The sequence below is a fragment of the Centropristis striata genome, chromosome 9 (genome assembly GCF_030273125.1).
Source record: "Centropristis striata isolate RG_2023a ecotype Rhode Island chromosome 9, C.striata_1.0, whole genome shotgun sequence".
In the NCBI taxonomy this organism is placed as follows: domain Eukaryota; kingdom Metazoa; phylum Chordata; class Actinopteri; order Perciformes; family Serranidae; genus Centropristis; species Centropristis striata.
In genome coordinates, this window is record NC_081525.1 from 17,063,319 (window position 1) to 17,078,464 (window position 15,146).

The following is a 15,146-nucleotide window of genomic DNA, read 5'->3' on the forward strand; positions in this document are numbered from 1 at the left end:
GTTCTTATAGCATTCTTCTGTCAGCAAGGCATTTCAGCAATCCTGACTAGAAGGCAATGTGACCTAACCAGAGACACTTGTCAGCAGCAGAAGTGCAGTTCCGCTCGACGAAGTCATGAAAAAACACGACTTTGTGTCTGTCTGCTCCTCTCAGCCTCGTCAGTGTGGGTACAAACTGTCAAACTCACATTCTTTGCGGTCTGCCCTGCTAGATTTTAACTCCTCCATGAAGCTGTGTCAGTAGAGAGGCACACTTTTGTCTGGTGGTGCAACAGGTGACACAGACTGAGTCGTTTCCCTGACAACTTGTGTCACTAACGGCACATGCTTCAGAGAGCTGAGGGGGACATACAGATTGTGTGAGATCTTGGTGGGGGTTGGGGGGAATCTTGCCTTCTCTTAACTGATTTCACGCTATCAATCAAACTTGTTAGTTCATGCATGTGGTAGTTTGTGACAATGATGCTCAAGCTTTTTCTTTTTTTGGTTTGTTAAGGGATATTTTGTCCTACCCAGGTTCGTCAGCCTTGACAAAAAACTTTTTTGTACTACGTGTTCACATGACCACAGTTACTGATAATGAATTTGTTGCAGTGCAATTTCAGCAGCGTCTTGTTGTTGAGTGCTACTGGAAAATGACCATATGTACATAAATTACTCATTGTGTGTTAAAGGTTTATCTCACATGCCTTTGAAGTAAACGAAGAATCGAAAAACCGAGGAAATCGTTGATGAATTTAAATAAATGGGGTCTGCGTTTAAAGTTGTAATATAAGGTTTATCTGTCTTTTTGGATTATAAAGTAGGGCTGGGTGATATGGACCAAAACATATCCCGGTAGTTTTAGGCCGAATGGCGATATAAGATATATATTGGTATTCTAAACAAAACGTGCAAGATGATTAGTTTAAACTCAACGCCACAAGTCATCATCTTCAACCTGTTTTAATCAAATACTTTATCAATTACAAAACCTCCCAGGTTTTCTTTTCTGCTCAACAAAGCACAGCTGTGTGAATAACAACAGATAGTCGCGAGCTAACATTAGCTTATAATTCAAATTGTATTAATCACAAAAAGCTAATCTGTGATGAATTATTTCCTGTTGCTAAACACATGCAGCTTTCACACTTAGAGCACAGTGTGTTAACAGGACCCTAAAATATACCGGTATAACTCTAAATACTGGTATACCGCCCAGCCCTATTATAAAGCGGTGAGCTTGTATGTGAATTCTGTCAAAGTGTCTAAATATTCAATCTACAGAGAAATGCACAGAGCCCATATTCAGAAACTGTGCCTATACACGAACTGTCAGGAGTTCCATAAGGTTACGATGTCTTTTTCAGGAGGGGCTTTAAAGTGGCTGTCCAGGGAATTCAGGTCATATCGATTGCCTGCACACGTCTCTCAACATGGTGGTGGCTGAGCCGGTGGTTATGTTGGCTAACAGTGCTAACACCATAGTGAACAAATAAAAGCCCTAAAAACAGTGTAACATGAGGGGAAGCAGGCAGATGGCTCTTATGATTCTGCAAAAATGACATGTCAGGAAGGCTCTAGAGAGCAGTCTCAATAGCTGTCACCTAATTTTATACAGGTGAATATGGGTGTATTAGGTATATTCAGGCAGACAGTAAGAAAAAAATCCCCTTAAACAACACCACAAATACATCAAAACACTACTTTACAATTCTGACAACTTGTGCAGTATAATCACAGTTCAAACTGCTTCTCAAGAGTAAAATTCAAACACTTTTCAAGCAATTCCAAGGTACCTCAACCCAAAATGTCTAGATTCTCAAAGCCTTTAATCTTCGCATCAAAATTCTTGCTATAAATGATACTTGAATGATAGTGTAGAGTTGTGTGAGTTTGTGAAGAAATGTTTTATAGTTTCGCTGTTGTTAAACACGGACCCCATTTGCTTCAAATTCATCATTGGATTCTTTGTTTACCGTGGAGGCACGCAAGAAAAACTTCAAGTGCAGTTAGAGAATAAAAGGTGACACAGGGTGAGTCATTGATATACAAATGGCCACTTTGCAGGTGAAGTATAGCTTTAAATGTGTTGCCGTGTCAGTTCATTTCAAGAACTCTTCAGGCTTCACTATGTAAAACTTTGTCATTCAACTTAAAGCAACACTTCAAAGAATCAAGATGCAGTATGCAAGAACTACATACCTAACACCCACAATAACATAATGGCATTTAACTACATAAACATTTGTTTGGAGTTCTTGCTGCAAAAGAATGGAAGCTATCAATGAAGTGAAAAATATAAACTTACCTTTGTTGATGATATAAACTAAAATCAATGTCAGACTCTGCCTGTAAAAAGAAAAGAGAATTAATGAGCTGAATGTGATTTAACTGGACATTTCATTTTCACATTAAGAGGTGAACTTGTAAAACGTGGCCTTTTCCTGCCAAAAAAGGACATAGCACTTACCTGTAAGAGGCTTCCCTCACCAAAATGTAAAACTTCTAGAATTGTGTCTGACTGGATGAATGCTGTAAAAAGAAAAAAAAGACAGACAGACAGGAAGACTGTATAAGTATTACCACCATCACTGAAAAGGGGAAGAATGTTTTACATCGATATGTTTTTGTAATGTTCATAATTATTTTCTCATATAAATATTTTTATTTCAATGTGCACTTTATGGAGCTTTGATTCTTTTTTTAAAAAGGCACTACTGTTGTTATACAGTATTTATGTTCACTTAAATAAACAGTTTCAATAAAACTACTTGTGACATGTGATATTTGGCTTTAACTTTGACTGAACATTTTCTCTCACTTTGCGATAAAAAAATATTGAGATATATATATATCGTGTATCGATATTCAGCCTAAATATATATCAGGATATGACTTTTGTTCCATATCACCCAGCCGTAGGTTGTATGAATTATTTATCCTTAGTCTGTGTATTATCTACAGTAGATGACAGTCAGCACTCCTCCAGTTTGGAGAAGCAGGCAGGAGCACTGACAAAAAAGCTAAACGTAAAACACATAAGGCCAACCTACAAAAAAATCTACTCTTAAGTGTATGGCATATTTAGAAAAGTTTTACTTCGCTTTACCTTGCTGTCAGACAGCCGTGTTTAGGTTCACAAAAGGGGAATGGAGGCCGTTCTGTGCATACTCAAAACCACCAGACTCCCTTGACAAAAATAGTAATTTTACCTCATATAACATGAGAGTTGCTGGTCTACTGCTGCTTTGATCATTTAGTTTGTTTGTGTTATCATGCAACTTTGGTGAACTTGAGGTAACCATTTTAAAACACCAAAGGCTTCAATTCCAGGAAAGGGCTGTCTGACAGCAAGTTAAAGCGGGGGAGGTAATGCACTGACTATGGATAAGTACTTCATACAACCCCACTTTAAAAACAAAAAACTATCCCTTTAACTCTTTTGAATACTGGAAGGATTATTGAAAGGGGAAACTATAGTAGAATTGGGCATATCTAAAAATAGCTTTCAGAAAGTACCCCCTCCTTCCAAACCTCAACAGCAAGAGACATCAGTCATTATATCTTCCTGTACCACAAAGTTATATTACTAGGAAAGATAACTACCTACTTGAACTTTAATCTCTTGTACTTTCAGAGCAGGCAACAGACAAAAAGATCAGACTTTAGGGGAGATCTATGTTCACATTGTGGTCCACTTTCTGTGGAAGTTTGGTGGTTAAGCTGTACTAAAGTTCATTGTTCATCTACCACCATGAACACATAAGAGCTTAATAAGCTATCAATCCAAAGGGCATTTTTGTATATGAGCACCTAATGATTTGTCACAATCAACCAAAGTGAGCACACTCTAATATTCTTCATCTGTGTGTTGAAAGGGAAGTAAATCCTTCATAATCAGTAACAGGATTTTCAGGTCCTGATGTCACTTGCTTTGGCTTTCATTTGACTCTCCAAGTATACATCAACAAGCGTGGAACGCCAGAAATTCAACTCCATAATCAGCATCTATTACACTTTCACTCTGCTCAGAAGCTTTTCAACTTGACAACGTCATCACCTTTTGCAGATCATCCTCACAGCACACTTTGAGCATGGAAAGCTGTTATTATGTAAAACAATTAAACTTTTGCATGTCACTGACTACTGCTGGTTTTAAAGCATATTTTAGATTAAATTGGTCAACAGATTCAGGTGATCTAATACCCTGATGCAACACTTTTGTTTCGTTTCTAGATTTCACTACTGATGTTAAAAAAGTACATCACACACAGCATCATTAGAGCTATGCTGCCATAGGTGAGCATCTATTTTGAGATGCAAGTGAAATTTTCCAAGTTCAAGTCACCTTGTATTGTTTAGTATAGAACGGAAATAATTATATTTCCCAACTGTACCTCAGTGGACCACAAAAGACCTAATAAGGGATATAAGCCATAGTGAAAGTTACACTGGTCTGTAACCTTAAATACACGTTTACAGAAAGTGAAACTTTGTGTTTCCGTTCACTTTGAATAATCACATCTCTTGCGATTCAGCATATGATTACCATCAAAACAACAAATGGCACAAAATTCAAAAATGCCCTCAACAAAAGAGTGAGTTTTTGATGATTGCCAAACTCAAAGGAAGCAGAATGTTTAAGCTAATATCTCTTATAAATCATATTTCATTTCCACTGGCATGGGCCTGTGTAGATCTGTCCAGATAGTTTAAATAGTGGAGCACAACTCCCAGTGAGCTCAGCGTTGAGGTTGGTAGGGGCAAGACAAAGTGACCTCACAATGCTTGGCAAATAACTTCCATTTGTCAAGTTTTTTTTTTGATAAATGCTCAGATTGTGTTGCAAGTGCATTGGAACCAATGTAAACAATTTATAGGCAGCAGGCACTGCTTATCTTAGACTTGGACTGCAGCTGCCCTATTCACGACTTGTAGACTTATCACTGTGACCGGACATGATCAGTAGATCTGACAGCTGGACACTTCAGTCCGCTGGATAAATAACATGCGGCTGTCATTTGCCCCGTGGACTGCTCAGTGCCAAGCTGGAAGCAAACCAGGGTCAAAATCAAAATGTTCAGCCACGTTTACAAATATCAGTCAACGGACAAATTCAAACGTTTCCTTTTATTGAGTCTAGTATGAGGAAGTAGTGTCAGATAGCCTGGGAGCGACAGAGACACAATGTTGCAATTAATGTCTTTTAATTCAGTATCATACAGTAGGTGTGCAATATATTTATGAACACTGCATAGCATCATACAGGGTTCGTACACTTTTTCAGTGGTCAATTTCAAGCACTTTTCAAGCATCTGCTTCTGGCAAATTGAATTGAATTGAAGACTGTGCACCTTACCTCCCTTTCTTGCCTATGTTCACATTATACCGTATATTTTTTTCTTTTATTTACTTGCCTATGTATGTTTATATTGTATATTTTTATATTTGAGATATTTTATATATATTGTCGCACTGCTTTTTGGAGTCTGCTCTCAAATCTCATTGTACATGTGTATAGTGACAATAAAGGCATTCTATTCTATTCTAACACTGGGGCTAGCTACAATGCTAACAAGCTGCTCTTTGCCTTGTATTATTGTGTATGTTTGTTAGGTACTTAGCCATATATGGACGGAAGACAACATGACAACAAGCTACAAACTAAGCTAACGTTTATTAACGGCCACATAACGGCTAACGACAGGTAGCATTTTCATTCTGAACTAACACTAACACTATGGCATGTCGTTTATGACAAAGATAAATAACTACAATTTAGCGGTGTTGGAGGTTTTAGTGTTAGCGAGGTAGCTTGCTAGCTGTGTTAAAGTTGGCCCGCAGAGGTAACCTCAACCCACACTTGGTAGAAATGTCTACGGAAGTTAGCGCTAGCTAATGCGGACGTAGCCAGCTAAGTTACAAACCTTGTTTATTGGCCCGCGTCGTGTGAATAAAAGCAATAAATAACATCCTCAATAATCCGATGCATGGCGTCCTTGCTCTTGTGTGTGAGTGGCGAGAACTCTTCTGGGCTCTTTCTTCACTCGCCATGCTGTACTTCTTTCTGTTACGATAACAACCGAGCGAGTGTGCGGACATGCCCGTGTAAACCTCTGCTGACTCTGTCAATCATAGCCGTGAGGGAGAAAAAAACTCAAGTGAGCAGCAGCTAACTACTGAACAGGACGTTGGCCTCTCTTCTTCTTCGTCTCTTCCTCTTCTGCTTCACGGGGTGACGCGTCACGGGTTGACACGCAGCGCTGCATACTGCTTCCTGCTGCAGCGGGGTGACCGCGGCTCCACTCTAGTAACTATAACAACAACAAAAAATGATGTTTTTGTCTTTTCTGCAGGTTGTTTCATTACTTAGTCTACAGGGATGGGCAACTTAAATGCTGGAGGGGGCCACAATTTTTCATGGACACTATCACAGGGCCACATATAGGACCGTACACTTAATCAGATATGGTGAAACTGCAATTTTAAATATGTTTACAGTGCAGTAACCTAACATATTCCATGCTCAAATGCACGTATAAAAGTATAAATAGGAATACAAACGGTTTGAAGCAAATAAAAAATAATTATATTATTATTATTATCTTATTTCCTTTTTTCACTGCGAGAACAGCAGACCATCATGAATTGCAAGAAGTAATTTTGTGCATTTTTACACTGCACTTTCAAGATTTCATGCTCAAATGCATGTAGTTGTAATGAGGGCCACTTCAAGTGAGGATGCGGGCCATATGCGGCCCCCGGGCCTCCAGTTACCCATCCCCATTCTAGCACTTTAGTACTTATAGTAGGTTACTGGTAGGCTTTATTTACTGGGCATTTTCTTTACTGGTAATGGATTATTAATTTAAATAGACTATGTAAAATGATCTATTTAGTGCTAGTCCATGTTGTAGTTAAGGAGAGACTGAATAGAGTAAAACAACAACAACAACCAACTAATAGATATCATTATCAAACTTCCCAAGTTTTTCTTTAGTTAAACATCTTAATGTGTATTTTTGGATGTTTTTTCCCCCACTAGTCTAAAAGAATACATGTTATGAAGGAAAGATAGGCCAAAACCTGTAATTATTGCCTATAGTCCAGATTTAACTTTGAATAATGATTTTCAATCAGTGATGGAAAGTAACATTATACATGAAACTGCAGCACAGGTAGTTGCATTTTACTTGAGTATTTCCTTTTATTTATTTATTTTAGGTCTCATTATCACTCATGTGTTTGTTAATCAATTCTTGTTTGCTGTATTGGATCCCAATTGGCTTCCTTCCTTCTATAATATATGAAATAGTAAGAATGACAGGAATTCACAAACACAAAAGCAACAAACCACTGTATAGGCCAAGACACAGAATCAAATAATTTATTTCAATAACACTACATAAATAAAATGAAAAAAATCAAGATAGATAATAAAACACGTGGGTGCTGTTCTAAAACAAAACCAGGGTAATGGTTAATATTTGACAGCAATAAAGTTGATTGCTGATAAACAGAGATAATGTGAGCCCAGCGAGCCTATAGAACATGATAAGCTCGTTCTGTCGGATGTTTTAGGTTGTCTCTTAAAGCTGATGGGAGCTGATTGTCTGCTAACGTGTTCCTTTTTTCTCTGAAGTATGCTGTTTGCACGTGCAGTTTACAGTTTTAAGAGGAAGCCACAGAGTGAGATGAAGCTATTAACAGAAAGTGAAGCTTCACTTATTGTTTACAAGGAGTCATGTTACACTGTTAATGTGTGTCGACAATAAAGGGAATCTTTGACAGCCTTTAGGTGAGTAGAAGTACTATTCCTTGACATCCACCATCACCAGACAATATCACTAGAGAGCACTCATAAAGAGATAGCACTCAAACTTATTACCTGTTTGATAATTAAGGGCGACAAAGGTTACTCTCTGCTGGTTGCAACGCCTGTTGTTATTATCAGTGCAACACTATCAACGTGTTTTTACAAACACAGACGGAAATGAAAAATGTTTCCCAATACTTTGCTCTATCACAGATTTTAATTAAAATGTATGTAGAGTTAGGGCTGGTCATATCATATAAAAGTCATATCCTCGATATATTTAGGCTAATTATTGATATATGATATATATGTCGATATTTTTATCACAAAGTGAGAGCAGATGTTCAGTCAAAGTCAAAGCCAGATATGACATGTCACAAGTAGTTTTATTGAAACTGTTCATTTAAGTGAACATAAATACTGTATAATAACAGGAGTATTTTAAAAAAAATAAAAGCTCCATAAAGTGCACATTTAAATAAAAAAATATCTTAAATAAAAGCTGCAGCTTGCCTGGAGCAAGGATCACAGTGCAAATTTGAACGATATCGATATGTGCGGTATGGTCTAATTCCATATCACATTTAAAAATATATCGATATATTTTTTATATCAATATATCGCCCAGCCCTATGTAGAGTATTTTAAAAGCAAAAAAAGTACTTTGCTTAGGCATTAGCACATCACAATACTTTTTTAAATATATTATTTATTATATTTATATCTGTAAAAATGCAAAGTGCTTTCAGGAATATATATATATATATATAAACCAGCGAAAATATTGACGCTAAATAAATGCTAAATATCAATACTTGGCGGCCATGTATCGATATATAATGAATTATTTTCATATGTTTTAGATATAGATAAATGCAGATCAAGAAAGCATGACTTTAACGTTAGGCTACTTTATTTTATCTGTGACCTTCAAAGGGCCAGAAAATAGCTGTGTGCCTCGCCTATTGAGTCAGCAACCAACAATGTATCTTATGGGTTAATGAAACTTCTGTGACTCAATTCATCGTCAATCTGGCAGCTCATACCAGCAGCAAGACAGGTGCTCATTTTTCACATGATTTATTACTTTATTTTACTCATAAAACTAAATGAGTATTTAGGGTGGTTCCAATATTTGCAATACATGCTACACAACATACATCAGGAGGTGTGTCATGACAGACACTCCCAACATGCCATCATTTAATTAGTGTTTTACTTTATTTATGAGAACATTTAGGATTGACATCTTGCCAAAAAACAGGTAAAACCAGATTTATGAGAATGGACTGAGCAGTCTTTCTACTGAAGCAGAGGTAGACAAAAAACTAAAGTGGATAAATGTCAAGGTTATGTCATTATTAAATGAATGGACAACATGGACAGAAATACATTACATCATGTTGATATCTTTGAGTAAATGTTCAAATAAATATCTATCTGAAGTGACTCACATTTTGACTCGTCACACAGATGTCTCTCATAACATCTTACCATGACTGCATTACATAGTTGTGCCTGTAAATAGTATCCAAAACAGGCCACACCTAAATGGCACTGTGCCATCATTGTAATTGCACCAGTGTTTTTCCTACTGTGCTGACTGGCCATTGGCAAGTCATGTGAGGAAGGTCTATTATCCGTCATTAAACCAGCTTTCAGGACACATCTCTGAGCTTGTGAGTGCAATTCCCTAAGTTGCCTGTGGAGGGCACACATGTAATAAAATACAATCCTACAGAGCAAGGCTTTTCTTAAATGTTTGTGTCACCATTTGCCAGGAAACAGTTGTAATTTTGAATTTGAGACTAGTACGGAAGAGTGAATAGTTTGTGATGTGACTGTTCAAATGTAGGTTGTGTGTGGGATCTTTTGTGCAATAGATCATTTGCAAAATATGACTGAAGAAGACACATATCAACCAGGAAGAGACTCAAAATGACTGCAAAGAAACATAAAACAACTACAAATAGACAGAGACAAGGGACCACAGAAAGACCAAAACAACTATAGAGAGATGCAAAACAGCTGCAAAGAGACACAAGGTCACCATAAAAAACATAAAAAGGACAACAAATGGACAATTCACTAAACAACTTCAATGTCAACAAAATGACAACAAAGAGACATGAAACAACTACAAAAAGGACAACCACTGACAAAAAAATACAGCCTAAAATGCAAAATGACACAAAACAACCACAAAGAGAAACAGAGAGACTAAAAAGAGATCAAAATAACTACAAAGAGAACCATAGATACTAAAAAGATATCAAAACAACTACAAAGAGAAAAACATAAAGACCAAAAAGAGATCAAAACAACTAGGGAGAGATGCAAAACAGATGCAAAGAGACCAAAGGCAACCACAAAGACATTTACAAAGGCAACACTCACATAGTGACGTGTAACTACCACGAAGAGTCACACAACAAAGAGGATAAACATTTATTTGTCACAGCTCATTTCGCCCTGTTAGAAACATGTGATGTCCATGTGATTGTAAAGTGTGTGTGGATGTGAAAGTAAGCACACACACACACACACACACACACACACACACACACACAAACACACACACACACTTGCTCTGTCAGCTGATTGCGAGCGGAACAAACAAGAAAAAACAGCACAAATGAGGCTGATTGCAAATAAAATTATTATTGTTATTGTGAGAGGATTACGGGGAAAAACAACAACAAATGAGTGGAATCAGACTGGAGATCAGAGTTTCATATTCCTGGCATGTTGTGTGTGTGAGGTTGTTATAGCAACCATGTGTAAGGGTCTGGCGGAGGATAAACCATCTTCTCCATCTGATGAGCTGGGTCCAACTCATCAGCACAAGAGGACTCTTCAGTTGATGCCGGCTGCCAGGACACATCTGAGGCTGACTTATTATATATTGTGCTCTGGTGTTACATTAATGGCATGTTTGGTATGTTTTGTATATTTAAACCTCTGGATTTTCTACAACTACATGTCTGAGTCCTACATTTGAATAATAATCATAAATTCCTGACCCAATAATAATAATAATAATAATAATAACTTAAACTTATAGTGCCTTTCAAGAAACCCCAAGGATGCTTTACAATACAATATAATCAGTGGTGGAAAAAGTATTCAGATCCTTTACTTCAGCAAAAGTACTAATACCACACTACTAAATTACTCCACTACAAGTAAAAGTCCTGCATTCAAAACTAACTTATGTAAGAGTACAAAAGTATCAGCATCAAAATGTACTGAAAGTATCAAAAGTAAAAGTACTCAATCAATCAAAAAAAAAAAAAATCAATCAAATCAGAATTACTTTATTTATCCCTAAGGGGAAATTCAGTTAGTCTGTTAGCTCTGGAAGAATGAGACAGCCTGATGGCTGTAGGAGCAAAGGATCATTTTGTATCTCTCCGTCCTGCAACAGAGAGAGGAGCCGTCCACTGCTGTTTTTTTGGTCCATAAAGGTTTTGTGTAGCGGATGATCCGGGTATTTCAAGATGGACTCCATCACCCCCTCCAGTGTGTCCAACCTGGCTGGAGGAGGTGGTGGAGGGATCATTATGCAGAATGGACTCCCTCAGATTGTTTATATATTCTAAATATGTTGTTACATTATTTGTTTTGATGCATTTATGTAAGCAGAATTTTCATTTTGTAAAGCCAGGGCTCATTTTAACTACCTACTATACTGTTATGAGGTATCATTTAAAAACAAGTGTCTAATCACTTCAAATGCATCATGTTTTTCAGGTTAAATCTTGACCCAAAAAGTTTAAAGATGTCAGCTAAATGTAGTGGAGTAAAAAGTACAATATTTGCCTCTAAATGTATTGAAGTAGAAGTATAAAGTTACATAAAAATGGAAATACTCAAGTCAAGTACAAGTACCTCAAAATTGTACTTAAGTACAGTACTTGAGTAAATATACTTAGTTAGATTCCACCATTACAATACAGTAGGATGACTAAAAAATTGGGCACTGATGAGGTGAGGAGGTAAATGAGTCCAAAAGCCTTTGTGAAGAGATGGTGCTTCAGAAGTTGGGTTTTTTTTAAAACGTTTTTTAAAAGTCTAAAACCAAGGTACTAATACTCCCAACTCTCAGCACATTTCAAGGACGTACCAGTCACAGCGGCGGTGTACAGTGGTGTGCAGAATTTCTACACTACAAGTAGAAATCCTGCATTCAAATCTGAAGTAAAAGTATCAAAAGTAAAAGTACTTGTTGTCCAGAATGGACCCACTCAGATTGTTTTATATATTCCGAATATATTACTGGATTATTATTACTAATGCATTTGTGTAAGCAGCGTTTTATTGTGGTCAAGGTAGGGCTCATTTTAACTACTTAATATATTGTTATGTTGGGAGACAAATTGACCCATTTCAAAGTATAAAAATCTAAAAAAAAAAGTAGCTAAAAGTATTTTTTCTCGGGATGAAGCTTCTTCTGCTTGATTTAATAAGTGTAATCAACATATAGAATGAAAATGGGTAGTTATACATATTTGAATGTTTATATTACATAGATACTGTTCAATGGTCAATCTGACCCTGAACAGAAGAGATGACTCGTATTAATTAATCAACTCACAACATAAAAGAAAAAATTTTAAAATGTAAAATAAAATTTTCAAAAACTCAATGTCATGTAAAATTATTGTACTTTAGGTGTGGGTCTTTCCAATGTGCATAAGAAAAAGTTTTAACATGCATTTTTAAAAATGAAAAAACGAGTGAGTTTTCCTCATTAAACCCTGATCTGTGAGAGGTAAAGAGCACCATTACACTAAATATTGATTGAGATGGTTAGTAATGGAGTTAATCATGAAATATAAACAATATTTATTGGGATTTTTTGGTTTAGACCAAAAGATTCTGGATAAAAGTCACAGTACTGTTTAAACCCTGAATGCTGACTTCTCCTCCTCCTCTCAGTTCAGGGCCAAAGAGGATTCCGTGGATTCATCTTATTGTTGAATGGCTGACGGTTATAAATGAAGAGGCTGCACGGGGCTGATTGACTTGGAAATGGACAGAGAAGCCAGCGTTCAGGAGGAGACAGTTGTTGCACTGGTGCATTCTGGGAAAGCCAGGGTTTAGGGTGCAGTAATTACCATGGGCCTTCTGGCAGAGATGTAAAGAGGCTTTCAATAGATCTGGATGCACCTGGAGACTAAACCTAATGAGGTTTGGAGAAGGGGAAAGTGATTGGACTACCACGTCTTGATTTTTATGTTACCATAGCAGCATCCAATAGAAATAAAACATAAAAAATTGGTTCGGTACCAACACCCAGTTCTTTAAATGACCTTTGACATGTTGCAAATTAAGGATTATGTCTAAATCAGACACAATATCTGGACAAGTAAATGTTATTTCTGGCATTTAGAGTCCATAGACTCTTTGTATATATAAGCACCTTTTCTGTGTCTATTCATGGATCACCGTAAACCCTAGTCTATTACTGTGCTAATTTCCTTCAATTTGAGATGACACAAAGAAAACAAACAGTATCAGCCTCTGCAGCAGTATAGGTCATATTATATATATATATATATATATATATATATATATATATATGTGTGTGTGTGTGTGTGTGTGTCTGTGTGTGTGTGACTGTTAGAATACCTGAATAAGTGGATAAATAGGCAACCAGACATTATTTGCCAGAATGAGCTTAGATAACGTAGAGTAGCTGGAGTTCAGCTGGTCATTAATTTATTATTAAAAAATAAAGGTAAAATGTTCCACGAGGGGCATTAGGTGGCTGAAATAGGTACTCAAGTCTAAGATGGGATTAGCAGTGCAGCGCCGTACATTGCCAAAGGATTTATTTTTTAACCCACGGGGGATGTGGCGGGAGGCGGGGTGACACGGTGGTGCTTAGTTGCTGTTGGGACAGGAGAAACATTGTGATAGGAGTCTTCTTTCAGTCTGCTCTAATCACTCAAACCATCGCTCATCAAGGGACTCTTACATGGTTAATTCAAAAACCATTTCATGTTAGGATTATTATTTTACTTGGTCTTTTTTCTTATGTTTTTACACTAAAACTATCATCTTGGCATACCAGTATTGAAAGGGTCTTATACCAGAAGTAATCAAAACGTCTATTCTTTAAAGACCTGCACTTCAGCATACCAGCTGTTTGAAAAAGTGGGGGGAAAAAGAGGGGGAAAAAGATGTAAGTGTGAACATGTTTCATAGACTCACAATGACAAAAGCCAAAAACAACGGCAAAGAGACACAAACTTACGACAGAGATGAAAACAAACGACTATAAAAAGAACCCAAATGACTACAAAGTGACACAAGATGAGCACAAGAAGAGAAACAAAAGCCACTACATAGAACCACAAAATAAGAGACTCATGACTATGACTATAGAGATAGAAAATGGCCTCAAAGAGACACAAAATGACTGCAACGGGACACAAAATGACCTCACAGAGACACAAAATGACTGCAGATATACAAATGTACCTCAAAGAGACTCAATATATCCACAGAGAAACTCAAAATGACTACAAACTAACCCTAACCCTAACCCTAACCCTGACTACAAAGACACAAAATGACAAAGAAACACAAAAGACAAAAATGCATAACAACTACAAACAGACACAAAGTGACTACAAAGACACACAAAATAACTGCTAAGAAATACTATATATATACATACATATATAGTATTTCTCTGCAGTTATTTGAAGAGACAGAAAAGATAGAGATACATAAAAGAGAACCAGCAACAACAAGTTGCTATAGTAACTATAAAGTATGTCAGAGGGGCTTTTTGTGTAGTCCACTGACTCATAATACACTGACTAACTGCAGCTACATAGATTAAATGGAGTAAAAAAAATACAGCAATTCCCTCTAAGATGTCATGGACTGGATGTATAAAGTGATAAAAATAAAAATGCTCAAGTACAAGCAAATTGTAGGCCTACTTAAGTACAGCAAGTAGGTCTGGATGTACATTGTTGCAGTTCAGCACTAGTTGATACATTTTAGACATAAACATGTGCATTTGCTACCATTATAAGTCAACAGGCTTAGGACCAGATTTGAGAAGAAAGGGGCCAGGTCGGACAAAAGCACCACATTTTGGAGATGGCAGCCATATAAAGTCTTTGAGAACCAGAATATCTCCCAAGCCACTTAGAAGGTCAATCTTGATGTCAAATTATACATTTTCTGGGTCAAGGAATCATTTAAAGCTATTGAGAATATAACTAGATGATTATTTGATCAAATAGATATGTTCATTTTGGCCATGTATTTACTTAATTTCGGACATGTATAAATATAAAATAACAAAATGAACATATCTTTTTGA

General features: G+C 36.7%; 1 protein-coding gene across 1 annotated transcript in view; it reads right to left on the bottom strand.

Moving 5' to 3' along the window:
* tmem131 (transmembrane protein 131) overlaps nt 1–6,193 on the bottom strand; it is a 39,974-nt gene extending 33,781 nt beyond the window's left edge. Inside the window, exons 1-3 of the mRNA XM_059340899.1 lie at nt 5,910–6,193; nt 2,453–2,514; nt 2,291–2,331 (exon numbers count right to left, since the gene is read on the bottom strand). Of these exons, the coding sequence (XP_059196882.1) occupies nt 2,291–2,331; nt 2,453–2,514; nt 5,910–6,084 (278 nt within the window). The 5' untranslated portion in view covers nt 6,085–6,193. The remainder of the gene's footprint in view (nt 1–2,290; nt 2,332–2,452; nt 2,515–5,909) is intronic.
* Between the last annotated feature and the right edge of the window lie 8,953 nt (nt 6,194–15,146).